Consider the following 22,197-nt stretch of genomic DNA (forward strand, 5'->3'; position numbering starts at 1 on the left):
GAAAATGTAGTTGCAACTTCTAACTCACTTCGACATATCCCTGGTATTCGAGATATCAGTGCTCGAGATACCGAAGTTCAACTGTAGTCAAAACGGAAGAATAATTGTGATCAAAACGGAGAAACAATTTGTAACACTAAATCCGATCAAAGCAGAGATCTGGTTTACAAAAGATATTTATTTTTTTAATATATTTTCTTCCTAACTTTGGACCATATATTTTTAAGCACTTTATATCATTTTTGCCCTATAAAACTCAATGTATCTTTTTATAACGCCCATTGATTAAGAAGTGATCGACATATCAATTCTTTTTCCTCTCGTATCTACCAGACACTTCATTATAAAACAGATGCTAGTCTTTATTCTTAAATAAAGAAGCCTTTAGTTAAGGACAACTACTGACTTACTGCGTTGTGTTCAAGGAAACCTGTTCGACTAGATAAGACTGCTTCTTGAAGAATACACAATGCATTCTCTATATCTAAGGATTAATTCACTATGAAACGAAGAAGTTTGTACCATGTTTCACCTTTATTTTCTACATGTAAACATGTTTTCTACCTCACATACAGATATTTTAAACATCATCTACTGGTGTTTTTCTTGAATACTATTCCTTTTTCACTTTTAAAGTAGCATTTATACACACAGTTGTACTGTTTGCTTTATTTCGAAAATACAATGTTCTAGATGTACAATATTAAAGAGCACCCTTTGCAATCACCATGATGGACATTATAGATCCTATCCAATATAGAGCCTTTTCAGTCACTACTTTGGATAGAGTTAAAAGTAAAATGATAAATTCTAAACTTCATAGGAATTACAAATATTTTTGTATACATCTTCAAAAGACAAAATAACCTCTTCAAATGATCGGCGTTAAAGACAGTGCTTTGCTATGTACCATGACGTCATTTGATCTGCTAGTTTTTTCCTCACATATACATGTCTGAAAATGGCGAGTTTATAGATATGCAGAAAGAAATGTGTAGCAATGTCATTTACAGCATAAATATATTCCGTTTAGTGTTGAAATGTTGAGAGATTGGATGACCTAGCCCCTTTTTAGAAACGTTAAGTTCTTTTAAGATTTGAGTAATATAAATTTTGTGCCTTAATACAGGTAAGAAATTTCCAAATTCTGCAATATTAAAAAAACTAAACGCAACTAAATATTATCTTTTTTTGTGCATATACATTTACATTTAAAGCAGCAGGAAATTAAAAAGTATATATACGGATTACAAGAATAATGTACAAATTCTAATAGGCTTAGTACACACACAAAATATGTTTGTAACTCGAACATTGTGATATGAGAGCTCAAAATTCCATAAGAATGTAATAATTCTATTGTAGTCACCACAATAAACAAAGTTTGAGAAGTTAGAAAAACACTGAGAATTACAGTGATGATTAAATTCATTTTCCTTTTAGTTTTCGCACAGACTCGTGACGATCTCAGGGATTTCATTTTTAAACAATGTACAGTTATTATGGTACAAAACGTGAAAACAGTCTTAATTAAAGTAACAAGATTCAGACTCCAATTGTATATTTCTAATATGTTTTCTTTCTGATGAGAAAGTAAAAGTTTCACATATAATGCCGCAAATAATGACAATATCAAACTTAATATCCACACCGTGACAGACCATAATATGACTACTAATGTGGTCAGGTGAATTCTACTCTGTAAGGGATGAACGGTTATCAAGTATCTGACCACAAAGAGTAAAATCATGTGTCCAAGGGAACTGCAATAAGATGTTTCAAATGGAATGACAAGCGCTATAAAAAATTGAATACTGTGAAAAAACAAATCGGTAAAATAATAAGCATAACATCGTACAATGGAAAGAAAATCAGCAAAGGCCAGACATCCGATGACAGCAAATGTTGGTGTGTGGAATTTTTTATCACTCCATATCTTGAGAATAGTGCAAATGTTGCCGACCAGACCTAGACTTCCAATGACCAGGATGACCACTGCTATAATTTTAGAGGATTCCGATTGAAATCTATCCAAAGTGAAAAACAGAAGAGGAACATTGGCATTGTTTCCACTAACTGCCTGAGTTCCGTTCTCCGATGTGTCAGTGTTTGTAGTAGAGTTCAAAAATACATTGAAATGTCCATCTGTATTTGATGTATTGCCGTCAAGGTAGTGACGAGAGGTTTCAAAATATTTCTGTAAAGCATTCTCATATACAGTCGTATTCATTTCGAAAGAATCCATTGTAGATAGATATTTGGTTGACCTAAAAGAATAACAAACTTCAAAATTAATAAACTATGATGAGATTGTAAATTGTCTATCCTATAAATGATTGCAAGTTTTCTGTCTTTATCGAAGAACACTTTCTATTCACAAATACTTACTTATAATTAATGTGAGTACAACCAGAAATGTACTTCTCGTCTGGTGTCCACCGTGTGATTTAAAGGATCGTCGTTGACTTATAGCTCTAATAAGAAAACAACGATTTTATTCAGAAGAGAGCCTTGAACATATAAGTAGGACGAGTCCTGTACAGGAAATAAGTACTGCATGTAAGAGCCATTATCTGCAACCACTTAAACATTTATATAAGGGATCCGGCATGCAATGCTCCCGAATTTTTATTTTTCAAATTTGGCACATCGACTTAATATGACATAAGTAATGTGAAACCATCAAAATTTGATTGGTAAGCAACTCTGTTGACATGGTAACACGTACATGTCTTTCTAGTCACAAAAGAGTCCATTTTTACATGCGAAATGACATTTTTTATTCGACTCTGCTGGGTTTGAATGTTTGATTTTATATAAAATCATCATGAAATGTGAAGAAAACGAACAGTGATCAATTTCATAACTACTATAAGCAATACAAAATAGAGAGGTGGGCAAGCACGGACCCCTGGACACACCAGAGGTGGGATCAGGTGCCTAGGAGGAGTAAGCATCACCTGTTGACCGGTCACGCCCGCCGTGAGCATTACATCCTGATCAGGTAAACGGAGTTATCCGTAGTCAAAATCAGTTTGCCAGGAACGGCTTAACAATCGGTACACGTCAGACAACATTTGACCCAATGATAGGTTGTATTGATGAAGTAGATCGTTATAACGACCATATAATTTGCGAAATGATATTTAGCATTTCTATTACATAGTTTGACAATTAGTTAAAGGTTTGAATATTTCTATTATGTTTTATTTCTGTCGGGAAATATGTGTTTTTGATACATATTGAATAAACTATTTTAGTGGCAAATTTGAATGATGGATAAAAAATTCCCGCATTCAGCTTGACACAAATGGATGCTTATTCAGCATACTTTAGAACAAGTGCTGTCATATAACAATGATGCATGTTTGAGAATTTATTTCATAAGCTGTATTTTCATGGAAACAAAATGCATTTTGTCATGATATGACAGTAGGGATGCATTTTTCAATACAATATTCTCTGTATTCAAAATATATAATCTTGATAACTGACTGCTATTGATGTTCGACTAATTTGAGAACTAATGTTTGTTGCTATGTAAAAGAAAATTGTTTCTTTTCACATTCGGAATCGATGCAGAAGTAATGTTTTAGACAAAGAAGTCCTGCTATGGTAACAAACGATTATAAGACAACAAACTTGAATTTCACATTCTTTTCAATTAATCTCGTTTTATTATACATCATGTATGTTCTTCGATCATAAAAACTTTGTAACAGATGATTGAATCAATGCATAGATTTTGGTTTTTTTTTTATCATTTCATTATTATTTTTTTCAAATGTACATGATTTCTACATACATTGCACATATATCACAAATTGCATTGTACTTTTTTCAAACTATCGTGTACACTTTTTCACTTTGCCACTCGAATTAAGTGTGACATTTAAATTGAATCATTGATCTAAAAAATTATTCAAGAAAAAAAAACTAAATAGGATACATAAAGATCGCAATTTATTGTTGATTCATGAGGCATTAATCCCCTTGTAATTCAACATTAGCTCTGCTTACTATTTATGTGCAAGAACTAATGTGACAGTACCAGGTATGACGTTTTTAAAACTAACATTTTTAATACATGACTAGTTACTTATGAGGAAGTATTTTAACTTTGACTTATGACTTTGATATTTGACCACAAAACAATGGAAGTCCTCTATTTTCAAGAATCTGGACGTTCTTCATTGTCACTTTTTCAGATAGATATGTTTAACATATTTTTAAAATATATGTATGTGAATTATATTTCAACATTATAAGAAGATCTGGCATATAACTGTAACATACCAATGATGGTCATGTTGAAGTCATTTGGTATGCTGGGACAGTCAATATCTTTAATATATATATATTTCATTACAATACCCTATTATAGACGACATACCTCTATCTTAGAATCATATATTACAAAATTAACAAAACCTTCTCAAACGATGAACAGACAATCTTTCTCATTTTTTTTTTTAATTTTGCGTATATAGAGTCATCATAGCTGATCGTCTTTTCAATGGCATAGAGACAACTAAACTATAATGTGATATGCTGTCCTGATAAAACAAATTCAGTAAAATAAACCACACCCTTTCATATCCTTTGCAGCACTATACGGATCGAACATACACTGATGCTTCCGACTTGGCTTCCGCCAAAATGTCAATATGATACTTCCTACAAAATCAATGTATAACATTTATCATAAGACAAATACCAAGATAAATACACGTGTGTATATCAAAATTGTATGTCCCATTTGATATGTACAATGTACTACTTGATTGTGATAAGAATTTCAAAATAAGATTTCTAATTAATCTATATCATGATTTCACAAACTTAAGATACGGTGTGTAATTTCTACTTAAATTTTGAGAGAGAAATTGGTGATTGCCTATTAAACACAAATTTAAGTTATGATTATTTTTATTATTATCAACTTGAAGAGTATATCATTACATTACATACTAAAAGATCATATTTCCAAATTCTCTACTTGTTCTCCCCGTATGTCATCTGCATCTACAGGAACTACATATAGCTGCAATATATATCCCTTGAATTAATGTTAACTATATATGTCTGAATGAACACAGGAGCACAGTTCGTGCCAACTGGAATTCTAACAGACCTGGGGCACATTTTACAAAACAACTTACGTCAAAGTCACAAGTCGTTGATTGTATTACACTGTTATTACTTTGAGTGAATGAAGTAAACCTTTTTTGAGGCTTAATTTTCAACATTTTTGTTTTGAAAGACATTTTGCATTTGGAGTGAATGATCTTACATTAAACTGGAAAATTCCAGTATGTAAAGTTGGTCGTAAGTTGTAAGTTCTTTTGTAAAACGCCCCCCTGATCACCAAATGCTACGAATAATATTGTCAATGAGGAACCCCAACAAATTTTTGATTTCAACTTAAGAGAACGTGTGCGTGGAATCAGAGTGGTGTTTAATAAAGTAAAATTTTGATGACTGATCACTAGATACAATTTTTTTTTCTTTTTCGTTGAAGATGCAACTGTCTGTGATGTCAGAAAGTCTGGTCTTTAATTTTCACGAAGAATGGTCGTTTAAAATTTTGAAAAGTCATACGTTGTTGATTTGGGAAAGGGTTTGGAATTTCAAACCTGAAAGTTCTTTAGAATTGTTTAGAGTTCACATTTAATTCAAACCACTTCTGGCATATGTTGTAGCACAGTACGTTTGAGGTTTCTCCTTCACAGCTGTCAATATTTTCGTGAGGAGCAAAGATGGGGCTTGGTAGAACATTTACTGGATACAGTATTGTATCTTTCCTTGTAAGGGTTTTTGTGTAGTTTAGGAATCCAATATAGGTACGATAACTCACATTCATTCATACCGTTGACTAGGATATCAAAAATGTCTAAAACTGTAGCATGATTTTGAAGAATTTCATCTTTTAAAAGGGCAGTTGGAGTATAAGTATGATTACCAAATGTGGAATTAATGCCAAGTTCGTTTACAATACAATTGTAATAATGAGGCTTGCAAACAAAGACAATGTTGTTACAAGTTTTGTCAGCTGGAACCAAAACATATTCGTCATTTATAAAACATGTAACCTATCTAATTCTTTGATAACTTCTGGTTTATTAAGCACAGAGGGATATATGGTATGCAACTTTGTTTTGATTTGTCTAGTACGGGATTTTCATATTCCTCATACATTTAACCCTTCTAACAAGGTATCAAGTTCTTTTTCATATTAAGAACACGTAGTTGGATATAAAGACTACTTCAAAGTTCAAATCAATATAAACAGAATTCTCACTATCTTTCAATAAATTTTCTATATACTAGATACAGAAATTATTTTAAAATCGGCCAATTCTGTACATCTCAATAATAGATGCAATATATCTTCACATTTGTTTGAATATAAATGACATATCTTAGATATTACTTTCCCAGCCCCATATGATTTTTCCTCAGTTAAAATTACGTTATTAAATTTTTGAAATCCAATTCTAATAGATCAGATGGTTTACATGATTGTAAGACTTTATCCACCTTTTCTTCAGATGAATAGTATCTGTTGTCTCAAACATATTCTTTCAAAATTCATTTGATACTGGACTTTTGAAAATCTTTTTCATAAAAACTTTGTAAATTATTTTCTTAGTACATGACATAAAAGAAGATTTTGATAATGAAATCGTAAATGACACTTCAATGTTGGTACAATGTGGTGTTTATTTGTACATTCATGTATATACGACATCGATTTCAATAACTACTGTTATAATTTAACAAAGTGAGTTTAATCTAACAATACATTTTGGCACTCTATATTCACTTAAAACATTCTGATATTGGTACATAATTTAGGAATTGTCCATGTGACGCATAATTTTCGTAGTTTCTTTTTCTAGAGAGTTCCAAAATCCTATACTTTATCCGTCTACATTCCATCACGTTCTAATATAAGTGATGAGATACTCGGGGTAGTTTTGGTATTGATGGTACGTAACAAATTCTCGGAATATCCAAGCTCCTTCGCCAACAACACTATCACAGCGCTCAAACTCGGAATGTTCACACGAGTCGGATTCGCAGCCGGACTGAAAACAAGGAGGCCTGTGAAGCTTGGGCTTGGCAACTTGAGTCAGGTGAACTTTACCAAGACATGATCTGACCAAAAACATTTTCTTTTCGTCTTTTGTTCTGTCTGTTTTGGGATCTGAAAGAGACAAACACACCCATCAATCTCTGTATAGATATACAAGAAATGTAATTTGTAATGGAAGACCGTTTAGTTGTTACATAAGTCCAGACTTTTTAATAATGTCGAACGGTTTTGTTTTGGCACCTGTATACTGATCTGCTTTCGTTGAACTTTCGGCAAGATACATTCCTTGACCAAACATGCCCTTTTCGCCTGCCATACGGAAATCTAAGCCTTGTGAAAGGATTTTCTTGTATGTATCGGCCTTGGTTCCGTGAAAAAGAAAATGTTCGTTTATTTCAGGGAATAGTTCACTTTTAAGAATAGAATCCTCGTCCAGATGTTCTGTTGTAGCGATGTTTTTGGAACTTTGAGACACACCGTCTAACTGCTCGAACACCCCTATATCACCTGCCTTGTGGAATAACCGCGCTCTAAAATGAGCGTAGTTTTCATACAGGTCGATATTTTCCAGCCTTTGAACCTTCAAAACTTTAAGGCCGGAATACTTTAAGTTAGACAAGCCAGCGGCATCTCTGCCATGACCCAATTTCTGTTGCTGCCACGTAGATAGGACGAGCTTCTCCACAGCTTTCTCTGTTACAGAATCCACATCTACTAGCTTGTGGTAATCTTGATCACACTCAGTCTTCCACAGCTAAAATACAGTAACATAATAAGTTCCTTTGTTTGGTACATGTTAGGGTTGTGCAACTTTGATGGTGGACATTTCAAGTTCTAAATTGTTTTGACACAAGACATTTCATATTTTCCATAAGAATAAAGTACATATACACGGTAAATCAAAAGCATTTAATACCTTTATAGATTTGTCTGAAGTGAAAGTCGTCCAGTATTCGGGTGGACAGAGGTCTTTATGGTACTGTTGGCGACAGTACTCAGGTGTCCAGCGCTCAGGCTCCGCAGAGGCACCTTGATACCCGACAGATTCGTCAACGAAAGCCTGCAAAGCAAATTATCTGAAATTAGGTTGGATACATCGATAGGATACCATGATAAAGAAACATTGCTTGTTGATTTAACCTTGGATATCTCTGTGTGCCGATCTCCATATATCAATATGTGAATCTGTTTTACAGAGGTACTGGTGTGGGATTTTGAGAACTCTTCAATTCCACTTAACATCCCTTGAGCTGTTGTCTTGGCGGGATGGTGTCTGTAGCGGGTTCCAAGAGCCGGGAAAGATACAGAAACCATTTGATCTTGCTCTGCCTTTTCCAGACATTTAACAACAATGTCTTGAATATTCTGCAGGAGAACACATTTAGTTGTATGTTGGTAACTACAAGACATATACCACTACAACAGCATTAAACTAAGTGTAAAGACTCTCTAGCTAAACATTCTCAGAAAATATTCATTTCGATAAATTGACAAATTCCTTTTTGATATGTGCAATATTTATATACTTCTATCAAAACTAAATATTACAATATGAATGTCTATCAGTATCGTTTAAATAAAAAAAAGTATTTCAAAGACGTAATGACTAGTCGAAAATGCATACTGATACGGAATCAAAGGCATAACCTAATCAAAGGCGTAATTACTATACGAAAATGCATACTGATACGAAATCAAATGTATAACCTAATCGAAGGCGTACAATAAAGCAAAGAGGTACATGTATAATATAAGGCTGAAAGGGCTATAACACAATGGAAAGGCATAATAAAGCAAACATACTCTTATTCCATTGGAGATTAGGGGTGCAAATGCAAGGGGGGGGGTGCTGATATTCCGTTGCAAATACTACAATGTGAATTGAAATGAAACCCTCTGGACCTACACATTATGTAATATCGTAATAAACATATTGGGCTACATGTAGTTGAATGTAGAGAAGAATAAGAGAGATCGTACAAGAACTATCATTTTTCTTAGAAAGAAAAAGAATACTAGTAGTTTGAGGTCCCTACAGACTTTGAATTGTTTCCCGAATACCTCAGTTTCGAGTCTGCGCAGACAGGTCCTTATGTACTACTGTTTTTCTAATCCTCCTTGAGTTGCTCAGCTTTAGATTTTGTAAAATAATTCTCTATGACGTGTTAAAGTATTCAATACGAAAAACCCTTAAATAAACTCATAGCAAGTCATTGTATTAGTCATACCGTAAATAGATACAAAAAGCAGTGCTAAGAAAATGCCTGTAGTTATGCATATAAATCAGAAATGATCTGCGTAGCTAACAACAATTGCATTGATAAGTAGATTTTATGGAGTTTTCTTGGCGAAGGTTAGGGTGGCTGCAGTCATAAGAAAACCAGAGGAGTATTGTATGTGTCCCGAAGATATTGAGAAGTTCAAGGAAACTTTATCTAGCTGAAGTCAATGTGTCATATTATATGGATACTTAACAAACATGATATGATTACATATCTCTGCGTATCATTTTCATCTTCACCTTTTTGGAGGTATTGTCTGGTTTATGCGGAGGAACACATGAGTGACAAATTTTCTTGCACTTTAAGTTTCCGGCGGACGTGACGACAACGCTGCCCTCGGTTATGCCAGACGGATGGTTTTTATGACACTCGTCTTTGACTGTCTGGCCAGCAGCGGCTGCTATGACTTTGGAAAGTGTACCAGTGTCCAAGTTCAATGTTTTGTCCACACTGTTGACAATCATGTCAACCTACAAAGTGAGAAGCGTTATGCTTATCTGAGTAGGAAAATGCAGCCCGGACTACATAGAACAGATACGAGATATAAAGAAAGAAGACTGTACATACAGCTTTGCTTATGGATAGTCTTTTATCAGCAGAAGAACTAACCTGCTCCTCCTCAAGTTTGTCTACTTTAATCAGCACTGAGATCTTCTTTATTTTGAATCGACACAACTCTTTCCTTTCGATCTCTACAAAGACAGTTTATAAATGCATAAAGGAAAACTATGACTGCCGCAAAACATCCAAATGGTCACACTACAAATATTTCAACGTCATACCTGTATTCAGACTGAGACTCCAATTCCTAACCGCATCAGCAAAAGCCTAATAGTATATATAAAACATAACATATAATCGACAGTGATGATTGCATATTTGTTTTACTGTTACATGTATATCATTACACATGATCAATATGAACATGAACCTTTAGCGTAGTTTTATCCTCGGGGTGAATAACTAGGTGAACCTCCCTCAGGGTGGTGTTGGGATTGTCGTCGATGTACCTTCCCACGGCACGGCACGTGTTTGTGGCTGCCAAATCCTTCGGAAACTGGAGAAATCCCGTAGTCAGTCCTGGGATGGCTATACTGGAAAAGCCTCGATTGTTCAGTTCCTTCAGACACTTAGTGATAAACTGCATATGTATCTGTCAACAAACAAATAAACACAAAGCTAAAATGCTTATTCCTAACGCAACATATTAGATAACCAGGACTTGGGAATAATCTGTGTGAAGCTCTTTGTCTGTGTGTTCGTCCAAATCTGCAGATACTTTTACTGTTGTCTGCAATGTTTTTCTCCATGAAGAACTGTGTATAGTATGGGCCTATTTTAAAACGAGCCCCAAAAATGAGTTTCACTTATAAGAAAATGCACTAAAACTTAATGAATTGAAAATTCCGAAGTATGCTAACCTTCGCAAAATGTTGGTGCTGCTAAAATCATAAACTAACATCATGAACGTTTCTTGTATTTTGTTTTTATCTTTTGAGGTAAAAGTGTATATTTGTATACAATATTCCTTTGTTCATAGAGCATGCCAGCTATTGGTGATTTACAGGATTTATATTATCATTCTAAAATATCTCTCTCTCTCTCTCTCTCTCTCTCTCTCTCTCTCTCAAACAAACAAACAAACAAACAAACAAACAAAGACAGAACAATGATAGTAAAATGAATAATATTCTCCATGCTGTTTGATGATTTTTTAATTAAAAAAAACTCTTATGCATTAAAGATAATGTCAGTGAAATTTCGACGGTACACGAAAAATACTTCATATGCTACGTCAAATTGGACTCTCCTTTTATAGTTTATGACTTCTCCCCAGCGTTAACTACATGTGAATCCTCACAAACCTTTTCGGCATCTTGTGATCCATATTTCAGGAGAGAACCATGACAGACGATTTTGCAGTTGAGTTTTCCCGGTCCAGTCACGGCTAGGTCACTCTTGGTTATCCCCTGGGGGTACTTCTCGCTGCACTCTTTCTGAAGCTCTTTTCCGGCCGCTTCTAATAATGCCCGAGAACTCCGTCCGGAGGTCAATCTCAAATTCTTAGAAGTACTGTTTACGATCACATCGACCTAACACAAATGGAATAAGACGTAAATCACTTCAGTGTTCGTTGAAATGAAAAACATGGATTAACATTTAATTTATTTAATTTACATATAACATGACCTATCACCATTTCTCACATGTTGAGTTCGATCACAACATTATAATTTTTAGACGGGGTCACGTGACCCCGTCTATTAGTTTACTGTCAGTCAAGGCCTCAAAACGGAAGCCCATGAATTGAATCTACGTGGAAGAAAAGAATGCATAAATTGCGCTGATCATTTTGTACACATATTTGAAAAATATAAGATTAATATTTTGAATAAAACAATCTTTCTATTTTTCATTGAATTCTTAGATCAATTTGAATTATCTTTCAAACAGAAACGATTGTTGTTTCCATGAGCAAATATTCTTACTTTGTTTACATCAGGCCTTTTTTACGGAAGAAACCGAGAATATGCGAATGTATCCAGAGTTTGTCGTGTTATATATTCTATGCATACAAAAAATAGATTTAATGCAAGCCAACAATATTGCACACACACACACACCGACAACTGTACAGACAAGTTTTTTGGACGTTTTCCTTATCTATTTTGAGGTCAAAAGATCAAATCTCATTTTCACTATATACTGTGGATTTGAGCTTGCCTCTAACTTTTATACATGTACTTGCTGGTGCATGTTTATCAGACTTCAAATCCTGATGACATTCAAGATTCATGTTGCTTTTGAAATTCAAAGGTCAAGGTCATTATCACACTTAATACGTATTGCGGCCATTCAAAGCTTCATACTTATAACCTTTATAAAATACGTGCATGTTTTTACTTTCTGAATACAAGCGTGCATAATTTTCCAAACTGCAAGTCGGCCATACGCTTCTTTGATGCTTAATATTTTGAAATTATATAATTTACAGCACTTTATATTATATCATTTTAAAAAAAAGATGTCTGGCTTGTGGACTTGTATATTTATGATTAACTATCACATGTATATATCTTTCAATGCATAAGAAATTTCTAGTCCTAATGTGTGTAAAAAAAAAAATGAAATTATGTAAACAATTTGTTAAAATGTTTACAATTTCAATGTACATATTTATAGTTCTAGTAGTTTATAATTTATTTCTATGCCCCCGAAATCGAAAATCAGGGGGCATATTGTTTTTGTCCTGTCTGCCATTCTGTAATTCTGTCTGAAACTTTAACCTTGCAAATAACTTTTGAACGGTAAGTGATAGAGCTTTGATATTTCACATAAGCATTCCTTCTGACAAGACCATTCCATGGGTACCAACATATTTGAGCCTGTTACCTCCACCTTGGAGTTTGACCTACTTTTTAAAAACTTTAAAGGGACTGGTTCACGATTTTTGAAAAAGATATTTTTCATTTTTGATGTTAAACATTAAAAATATAACTGATTTAATGTGGACAGCCAAAATTTTTACCTTCTGAATGCAAGAATAAAAGCAATATTTTAGCCTTAAATATGTGTTATGTAAATAAAGACTCGAGTCTTTTCATGTAAACAAACAAACCAGTGGAATGTTAATTTTGTAATATAAAGCATCTCAATATTGCATATTCACAAATTTTAACTTTTAGATAGCATATTTTACCCAAAATAATGCTTGAAATGTGAAAGATATGATTAACTTAAATAGATATCCAATTCTTTTGAAAATTTCGTAAACAATAACATACCACAATCTTTGTTTACAAAACAAATAATAAACTCTCTAAAATGAGATTCTATGATAATATATAAACTTAATTTTTATGTGAAATCTTTTAAACATATCAGAAAATAGATTTTGATCATCAAAAGTGAAAAACAAAATTTGGGGGGAAATCGTGAATCAGTCCCTTTAACCTTGTCAATAACTTTTGAACAGTAAGAGCTAGAGCTTTGATATTTGATATGAGTATTTCTTGTGACAAGACCTTTTTGTGGGTATCAACATTTTTGACCATTTGACCTTGACATTGGAGTTTGACCTACTTTTGAAAATGTTAACCTTGCTTATAACTTTTGAACAGTAAGTGATAGAGCTTTGATATTTCACATGAGTATTCCTTGTGACAAGACCTTTCCGTTTGTACCAAACCTTGACCTTGATATTTGACCTACTTTTAAAAAGATTGACATTGGTCATAACTTCTAAATGGTAAATATTAGAGCTTTCATATTGCACTTGTGACAAAATCTTCTACTGGTACCAAGATATTTGTCTTTGTGACTTTGGCTATCTTCGGAATTGGCCATTAGAGGGGGCATTTTTTGTTTCACAAACACATCTTGTTTTACACAAGTTTGGAGTGTTTACATGTCCATCTCATTATAACCTTTTTTGTGATACTGAAAATAGCTATGGAAACCCAGCATTGTAATTTATTTAACCCTGATCAGGCATCAGTCTGTATTATTAACTCAAAATCTCACATTGCAACAGTATTATATTCTTTACACAATCATAGTTCACTTTTCTATATCGATTTTATTACTATTCAACAGTAATGCTTTTACAATTGTTAATTGTCCAGATAATGGTATATGCATAATATTCTAAAATGCCTGAATTTGCAGCACTTCATGTCATATTGTTTCACTTGAGAAGACAGTTGTCTGGCTTGTGGATTTGTTATTTATGTTAGACTGTAACATGTAAATATTTTTCATTGCATAGGAAACTTCTAGCCTAAATGTGTGTCAAAAAATTGAAATTACCATGTTATCAATTTTGTTACAATGTTTACAGTTTACATATTCTTGTTTACAGTTTTAGTAGTTTAGAAAATTTCCTTTACTAAAGAAAGAATTGGAGTGTTTACATATCCACTTGATTTTAACCTTTCATGTGTTATTGACAGGTTGTATTGTGCAATTCCAAAAGTATGCCATTATCAATTTTATCTTTAACATTTGGTTTCATTATGTTGGTCTATAAAAAATAAGCTATTAAACATATACTGTCATATGTTAACCTATCATATATTAGCTTTCTGCTCTGTTGACATATTAAATTTTTTTTTTTTTTTTTTTTTTTTTTTTGAATTTTCATCATTTATTAAAAAGTATACATACTATTTGGGATAAAATATCCTCGGATACTCCCTCTTAATTCTCACCAATGGTGCCAGGGGCCCATTGGATTGAATGTATTTTATTATAATATTATTTTATATAAGGCATATATATAATTTATATGAAAATACATAATATCAAATATTTTTCGAAATCATAAAAATATCATATACAACGTTGATGTAGATATATCAACAGTAGAATAACATAGAAATTACTTAAGGAATAATATAAGAACAATGTAGTCCTAAGTTGACCGTATAGTTATAATGATAAATATTTAAGGATAGTTTATACTGGTCTCTTCACAGCAGTCAAGTTACATTAATTTACAAAGATGTTCAAAAACTTTAAGCTCTTTTGCATTTATATACTTCAATACTGATGTATAGAAACATAATGATTTTTTAACATGATTATACATATTAAAAGTCGTTTCACTTAAAGAATCTAATCTACATAACATTTTATGTTTGTATATTCTGTAGGCTATATAAGTAATAAGTAAATTTAAGGATTTGGTTTTATCATTTTGTTCTAGAAAAAACCCAACAACAATGTGTTTCCATTGAACTTTGAAGGATAGATAACTGATAACAGTGTTCCATATATTTAAAACATTATCACACTCGTAAATCAGATGTTTTGTAGTCTCAACTTGCTTACAATGTGTACATTCATTCTTTACATCTTTTTTCCATTTGCTAATATATGCATTATTACATAATATGTTATTCAATAACTTATAACTGAATTCCGCTATCTGTTTGTCTTTCAAATCTTTAATTTTACATTTATAAATGTTTATCCAATTAGAATCACCGAATATTCTGAAATATTAAATTTTGTTCCATACCTTTATCTATATTTCTTTTCATTTACTTTATTATAGCATTCATGCTTTTTCACAAGAGTCCAGTACCTGATTTAGCTATGAATAGCTAAAGAGCTAAGTGCACAAGTTAAAATGGTGACCCTCATTATAAGAACACGAATAGGAAGTTGTACGTAAATCTGCAATTCAAGACCTATGTCTGATTAAAGTATTTGAGTTTACATATGAATTGTCATATTAGCATAACTGCACCATTTCTGAAAGTTATGCATTGAATAATTTGACCCCGTCTTTCAGTACTTTCAGGACTTTGATTGATTAAGCAGGCACGTTTTTTGCAGTTATTTTCAACCGTGGTGTGAGATAACCTATTCTGATTTTTTTTTTCTTGAATAGAATTGATTTCTTATTATATCGCCTAGAGACAGGATATAATCTAAAAATATATAATTTACGTATGCATGCCACATGTACATACCCGGTGCAGATGCTATAACTTGGTTATTAAGATTAATATATTTTGTTTTTGATTTTTATTAAAAATTATAAATCATGAAATTACATGTGTATCTCCATTATTGTAATAGTAGTGGTTCATTATCTATTTTTTCAGTTACTAATTACTTAAATCGAATGACATATAAATATGTATGAAGAGCGATTCCTTATAAACATATTCGAAAGACGTTTTGGCATTGGACACGGTTTACACTCTAGGCCAGATAAATTGTAAGTGCTTACAAAAAAGTTACCTTTTCATTTTCCAAAGCGCCCTTAATGACATGTATTTTGACATTTTTGTATTCTGTTGAAACATCAGACCAGGTTGAAACATCTTCATCACTTTCTTCGTCATCTGAATAATAGAACCATGAACAGAATGTTCACCTGAATCACCTTAAAATTATTGTAATAGTATTGACTGTACATTACATCTTCATTCACACCTATATATTGCTGTGTTATTGTAATAGTATTGACTGTACATTACATCTTCATTCACACCTATTTATTGCTGTGTTACTGTACTAGTATTGACTGTACATTACATCTTCATTCACACCTATATATTGCTGTGTTACTGTACTAGTATTGACTGTACATTACATCTTCATTCACACCTATTTATTGCTGTGTTACTGTACTAGTATTGACTGTACATTACATCTTCATTCACACCTATATATTGCTGTGTTACTGTACTAGTATTGACTGTACATTACATCTTCATTCACACCTATATATTGCTGTGTTATTGTACTAGTATTGACTGTACATTACATCTTCATTCACACCTATATATTGCTGTGTTATTGTAATAGTATTGACTGTACATTACATCTTCATTCACACCTATATATTGCTGTGTTATTGTAATAGTATTGACTGTACATTACATCTTCATTCACACCTATTTATTGCTGTGTTACTGTAATAGTATTGACTGTACATGACTTCTTCATTCACACCTATTTATTGCTGTGTTACTGTACTAGTAATGACTGTACATGACTTCTTCATCCATGCCTACTTATTGCTGTGTAACATTATAAACCCAAATGTTTTGGACTTCACTCTAACGTCAATACTATATTTTGATTAACATAGACGTAAACTACAAAAGGACACTGTCATAAGTTAATTGAATTTTGTTGATTTTTTTTTTATTTTTATTTTTATTTTTTTTTTTTTTTTTGGAAGAGAGAGGTAGAAAAGTTATACGAACACTTTTTACAAACTAGTTTATATACATCACATCGTTATACAATTTCTCCCGGGCCTCGGTTAAGACTAATTAACGATTTTAGTTAACATTTCCGTTGTTTTAAAACTCCTATTACGTATACCCATTTTCTCCAGGCTTATCATTTTACAGAGAAAAACGAACACATCACACACGCATTGTCAGATAACAACAAACGAATAGACTTTGATAAGAAATTATGTCCCGCTTGAACGTTTAGCGCAGGTAAGCTACATGTAATTAAGTACAAGTCCTTCCACATATTTTGATATGCAATCTACTCCAGATATTTTTAAAGAGACACTTCAAAATGTATCTGATCGCTGAAAATTTTCAAAGTTTAAAAATAGAATATTGGTTTAGAGACAATGAAAGTTAAGATGACTAAATTCGTTTTCGTTTGATTGAAATTGCTGTGAACAAAAAAGTTTATAAGTACATAAAACATTTAGAATTATCTCTACCTTCGTCTGTGCTAGTTTCCAAGTCAAATGAAATCGCAGTTACATCTTCCGTGTCTGACATTGTTCATCAAACAGAAAGTAAAGGAAATACCTCCAGTTAACAAAAGAATGCGTGAATCTACTGCAGCTCGTAGTTGTCATTTAACAAGTAAATTCACTCTTATATAGATGACGTTATATTTCGGAAATATTCATTCTAGTTTAAACATATGTTGAGACAAAATGAAGTGGTTAATTTAATGAAAATTTGACGTGTCCGGGTTATGTATCCACGTTGTCACAATTCATTCAAATAGACTGCGTTCCAAACGTTCACAATGTAGATAAAAGCATATGAGGGAGTTCTGATTTTGAAAGAGAATTTGTGATATCAGTAATACATTCATCGGCCTTCTTAGGTTATCAATGTTAATTAAAGCTGTATGACCCGATGTTGATGCATTATTTTCGTACATAATTACTTTAAAGCAGAATAATTTAATTCTTATTGTATCCTTGTCTCTGATTGGTCAAATTCCAATTGAGGAACACAGGTTATTTTTGTATAACCTGGTTTGGTCAGCTGGTTTGGTATGGGGACACACCCCCTTGACAACCAGATGTCGGAACTATTTTTTTCTCTCTCTCTAAACTTCTATGGAATAGAAAGTCAACGTGCACAATAAGATACTTCGGTTTGATACACATGTTGTTTTCTCGTTGTCAATATTAGCATCTAGGCCTACTTGTACGCAAATCACTTTTGTTAAACAACTTTCTCTGTATGTATGGTCGAATACCACTATTAATAGATTAAAACAAATATATTATATTCGAATTAATGATTTTCCAAGTAAGCATTACCCTGTTCATTTTGAAATACATTTCTCACTGGGGAAAAGAAGGGGGTGCGTTGTTTCATTCCTTGATCCGTCTTTCAACAAAGCAAGCAAAAATTCATACGTCACATTTTATCACATGACGTCAGACACATTGACATGTGGATGCTATTTGTTACTTGCTTACATATTTTCTTGTGTCGGATTTACTATTAGCGATAACATTGCATACAAGGGTAAGTTTTCATTTAGTAGAAGTTTTCACAGAGTTGAAAGCCGTAAATTATTGCATTTTCTGATATTTGAAGATTTATTTTGGGTAGGCCTAAACAATGCAATTTCCCGTATTTTCTCAATCTGTCGGAGATGAGCGACTTCAAAGTCGATCTCTATCTCTAAAGGGCAGCGAAATACTCATTACATGGATAGTCTACACATATTTTCTATCATGATAAACTTCACTTTCGATACAATATTTTGATAAATGGCTAGGCTCCGTAGAACTAAGATTAAAGATGGCGACCTTTGGCTTCGCAGCTAGATCTAGACGCTTCGTGTCGTTGTTGCTAAGTAAATCATTGCGCGGCTTGGTTGACTTGTATTTTTCCGAGTGTATGTACATTTTGATAAACGAAGGTTAGCATCTTTGTCTCTTGCATTAAATTATAAGGAATGACTTTAATTCTGGGGCAAGTTATACGAGTATAACCTGGTTTGGGTCAGTTTACGCTTTTTATAATCCGTTTCGCGGATTATAAAGCGTAAACTGACCCAAACCAGGTTATACTCGTATAACTTGCCCCAGAATTAAAGTCATTCCTTAATTAATTACTTTATAAAGTTATTAACTTTCCCTTAATTACATGCTTGAAAACATCTGCATGTAAAAGAAAACAGTGCGAATATTATTTAGAAAGTAAATATAGTGGCTACATACATAAATCATCCCATAATAGACGTCTATAAATAGACCCACACGCGTCAGTGGAATCCCAACATGATGTATTAACTCATACGCAACAGTCTAGTTTTAAGGCAGAAAGAGCGTAAAACAACGAATTACTAAAAGGTATTTGATATTTTTATTTCTATTAAACATATGGTATGGTACTGTTGTAACAAAATACACAGCTTTACACAGATAAGACCACCGATGATCTGAAAGTTTGAACTGGTCACGTGACTGTCACTTGAAATGGCAGAGTGACGCGATTATTTGTAAACATCGATTTAAAATCAAATTATTTGGGTTAAATCAGGTGAAATAATTTATGATAGGTCGTACAGTCTCATAACTACATACGTGCGATGATTTAATAGCGTTTTTACGAGATGGAAAGAAATATTGTAATTCGGACCATACAGCTTTAACAAATACGTTTCAATTTTGAAAATGCCTGAGAGCATGAACAGCGACGCTTTACGCCGGCATACTTCATTGTATATATATATATATATAATCTCGAAAATGATTTTTCTATTCCTAGCAGTTAGAACCAGAAATTGTTTTTATGAAGAAAAAAATGTCTCCCAGCTTCCCAATTGGAAGTGCTCTAAATGAACCTACTCCCCTTAATGTACTGCATAGTATGGAGGAGAAAGCATGAGATGGAACATAGACATTATCAACCCCGATAAGCCACATAAGAGAAGTGTTCACAAACTATTTTACACCCTCCACCCCTCTTAGATACACTATAACTTTAAGGACAATTGAATCCTCCTGTCCCTGCAATATGCACATTTGCAAATGACATTGAAGTATCGTACAAAATTTCAAGTGTATTGGATAAGCCATATGGGAAAAGAAGCGTTTACAAGCTATTTTAACATCCTCCACCCCTCTTATATCCACTATAACTTTTAGGAAAATAATTGGATTCTCCAGTCCAGACAATATGCACATTTACAAATGACAATGAAGCACTGTACAAAGTTTCTATCCGATAAGCCATATAGGAGGAGAAGCGTTCTCAAGCTATTTTACTTCCTCCACCCCTCCTGTCCCACCAGTATGCACATCTACAAATGGCAATGAAGCATTGTACAAAGTTTCAAGTCTATCCGATAAGCGCTCACAAGATTTTGTGACAGACAGATGGAAGAATGGACAGACAGAAAGTACAAAAACAATATGGCTCCCCCTGAAAGAGGAGAGACATAATAATCACACTAAGCCTAGTACTATTTTTATTAAAACTCTTTCACAAATTGTTCTCATTCACGAGAAAATGGCTAACATTTCACATTGATAAAGATATCGAAAGTAAAAATATTGGAAAAGTAAATATTCCAATATGGCAATATTTGGGAATGCAACAAAGTTCAAAATAATCCATGTGCGTTTTGAAATTAAAATATGTAATCATACACTGATTGTCGAGTGTGTTTATTTCTTATTTCACGTCCCATTGACGAATATGTGACGCATACAATGATATCATCAGTTGAAGCGTCAAAAATTTTGACCTCTGTCTGACGATTCAGGTCGATTCAGTGAGATTTCTTATTTTTGCCAATGTTTATAAGTCATATCGATTAAAACGCAAAAAAACCCAACAAAAACAACCGCATAGCTACCGTGCTCTAAGCGGACTCCGATGGTTTCCGTTTCAAGTTTTGAACATGCTCAAAACTTTTCGCCGGAAAAGCAATGCGTTGACGAAAGAGAAACGGACAAGAAACGCAATGGACCGGAAACGTTGGACGTCCGTTAGTGTTATCCGGTGAGGTGTGGTTGCTTGATAATGACGTTGTGACACAGTGTGGAGGGTTTACATTGCGTAAATTGTAACTAAAAGAGGGGCGCTTGTAGACTTTCGTACTTTTTCCTTTATGTCCGTACGGATTTTTCTGGCAATAAAAGGGGCCTCCGTGGCCGAGTAGTTAGAGCATCGCGCTCACAATCACACGGCCTCTCACCTCTGTCGGCACGGGTTCGAATCCCGCTCGCGCCGGTAAGTGAGAAAGTTTCCCAGTTTACTTTTGGAAGGTCGGTGGTCTCTTCCCAGGTACATTGTATCTGGATTCTCTCTTCCACCAATAAAAACTGGGCGCCACCAGATAACTGAAAAATTGTTAAGTGTGGCGAAAACATCAATCAATCTGGCAATAACAGTGAACTCGTTTTGTAATGATATACAAGATTTATTACAATTCTTTTAAATAACACGTCTTCCTGGTTGTGTATTGTTCGACATCCCACTCGAGAATTGCTCACTCCTATAGAGACGTCACTATTGCCGTTGAAGGGCTGCATAATTTACGCCTATGTTCGGCGTTTACGTCCTTTAAGCAGGGGGATATCACCGTGCCACACCTGCTGCAACACGTTGACTCGGTTTTTGTGGTCTCATCCGAAGGACCGCACCATTTAGTTGCTTCTTATGACAGGTAAGAGGTGCTGAAGACCTATTCTAACCCGGACCCCACAGACAAAACACGTCTGAAAACAAACACATGCCGGGTAAAAATGTGTATGATATCCTAATAACTTGGACAACTTGATCTTGGTCTACCAACATTTAAATATCTTCTGTCAGAAACTGAACCAATTTTTTAATCCTCTATCAATCAGCTGGTGAGATTCTTCTTTAACCTTTCTGTTACTGGTGATTATGTTTAACAATATTTTAGCTCGCTCTTTATACAATCCCATATTGTACAAAAACAACAGGTATGAAGTATTCTCATGAAGTAACCCATGACATTATTATATCGCTAACACAAAGCAATATCCCGATTTTTTTTTTCACACATAAAACTCTGCATTATCGTTTGTCCACTATA

General features: G+C 33.5%; 2 protein-coding genes across 4 annotated transcripts; both read right to left on the reverse strand.

Moving 5' to 3' along the window:
* Positions 1–512: 512 nt before the first annotated feature.
* LOC125654010 (olfactory receptor 5AC1-like) lies at positions 513–2,490 on the reverse strand. The gene is made up of 2 exons (XM_048883755.2): positions 2,389–2,490; positions 513–2,267 (listed from the first exon to the last, which is right to left on the reverse strand). Exon 2 carries the CDS (start codon positions 2,243–2,245, stop codon positions 1,175–1,177), a length of 1,071 nt encoding a protein of 356 aa, XP_048739712.2. The 5' UTR covers positions 2,246–2,267; positions 2,389–2,490; the 3' UTR covers positions 513–1,174.
* A 4,213-nt stretch (positions 2,491–6,703) lies between these two features.
* LOC125654007 (protein mono-ADP-ribosyltransferase PARP14-like) lies at positions 6,704–17,812 on the reverse strand. 3 transcript variants are annotated; one of them, XM_048883747.2, is made up of 11 exons: positions 17,591–17,812; positions 16,135–16,238; positions 11,247–11,474; positions 10,313–10,534; positions 10,164–10,209; positions 9,991–10,073; positions 9,621–9,851; positions 8,240–8,464; positions 8,016–8,159; positions 7,340–7,853; positions 6,704–7,210 (listed from the first exon to the last, which is right to left on the reverse strand). In XM_048883747.2, the coding sequence occupies exons 1-11, from the start codon at positions 17,649–17,651 to the stop codon at positions 6,942–6,944; spliced, it is 2,127 nt and encodes a 708-aa protein (XP_048739704.2). In that variant the 5' UTR covers positions 17,652–17,812; the 3' UTR covers positions 6,704–6,941. The 3 variants fall into 3 exon arrangements, with proteins under 3 accessions (XP_048739704.2, XP_048739705.2, XP_048739706.1); XM_048883748.2 differs by lacking the exon at positions 8,240–8,464; XM_048883749.2 differs by lacking the exon at positions 16,135–16,238 and having other exon boundaries at positions 17,591–17,679.
* Between the last annotated feature and the right edge of the window lie 4,385 nt (positions 17,813–22,197).

The sequence above is a fragment of the Ostrea edulis genome, chromosome 7, assembly GCF_947568905.1.
Source record: "Ostrea edulis chromosome 7, xbOstEdul1.1, whole genome shotgun sequence".
NCBI lineage: Eukaryota > Metazoa > Mollusca > Bivalvia > Ostreida > Ostreidae > Ostrea > Ostrea edulis.

What these genes read in the sequence shown, in the direction of transcription:
- LOC125654010 (XM_048883755.2), bottom strand. Translation starts at nt 2,245, where the DNA reads ATGGATTCTTTCGAAATGAATACGACTGTATATGAGAATGCTTTACAG.
- LOC125654007 (XM_048883747.2), bottom strand. Translation starts at nt 17,651, where the DNA reads ATGTCAGACACGGAAGATGTAACTGCGATTTCATTTGACTTGGAAACT. An exon ending in GCGCTTTGGAAAATGAAAAG is followed by an intron (nt 11,475 to 16,134) that starts GTAACTTTTTTG and finishes CATTTGTGTTAG; the next exon opens with GTCGATGTGATCGTAAACAG. An exon ending in ACAAACTTGAGGAGGAGCAG is followed by an intron (nt 9,852 to 9,990) that starts GTTAGTTCTTCT and finishes CTCACTTTGTAG; the next exon opens with GTTGACATGATTGTCAACAG.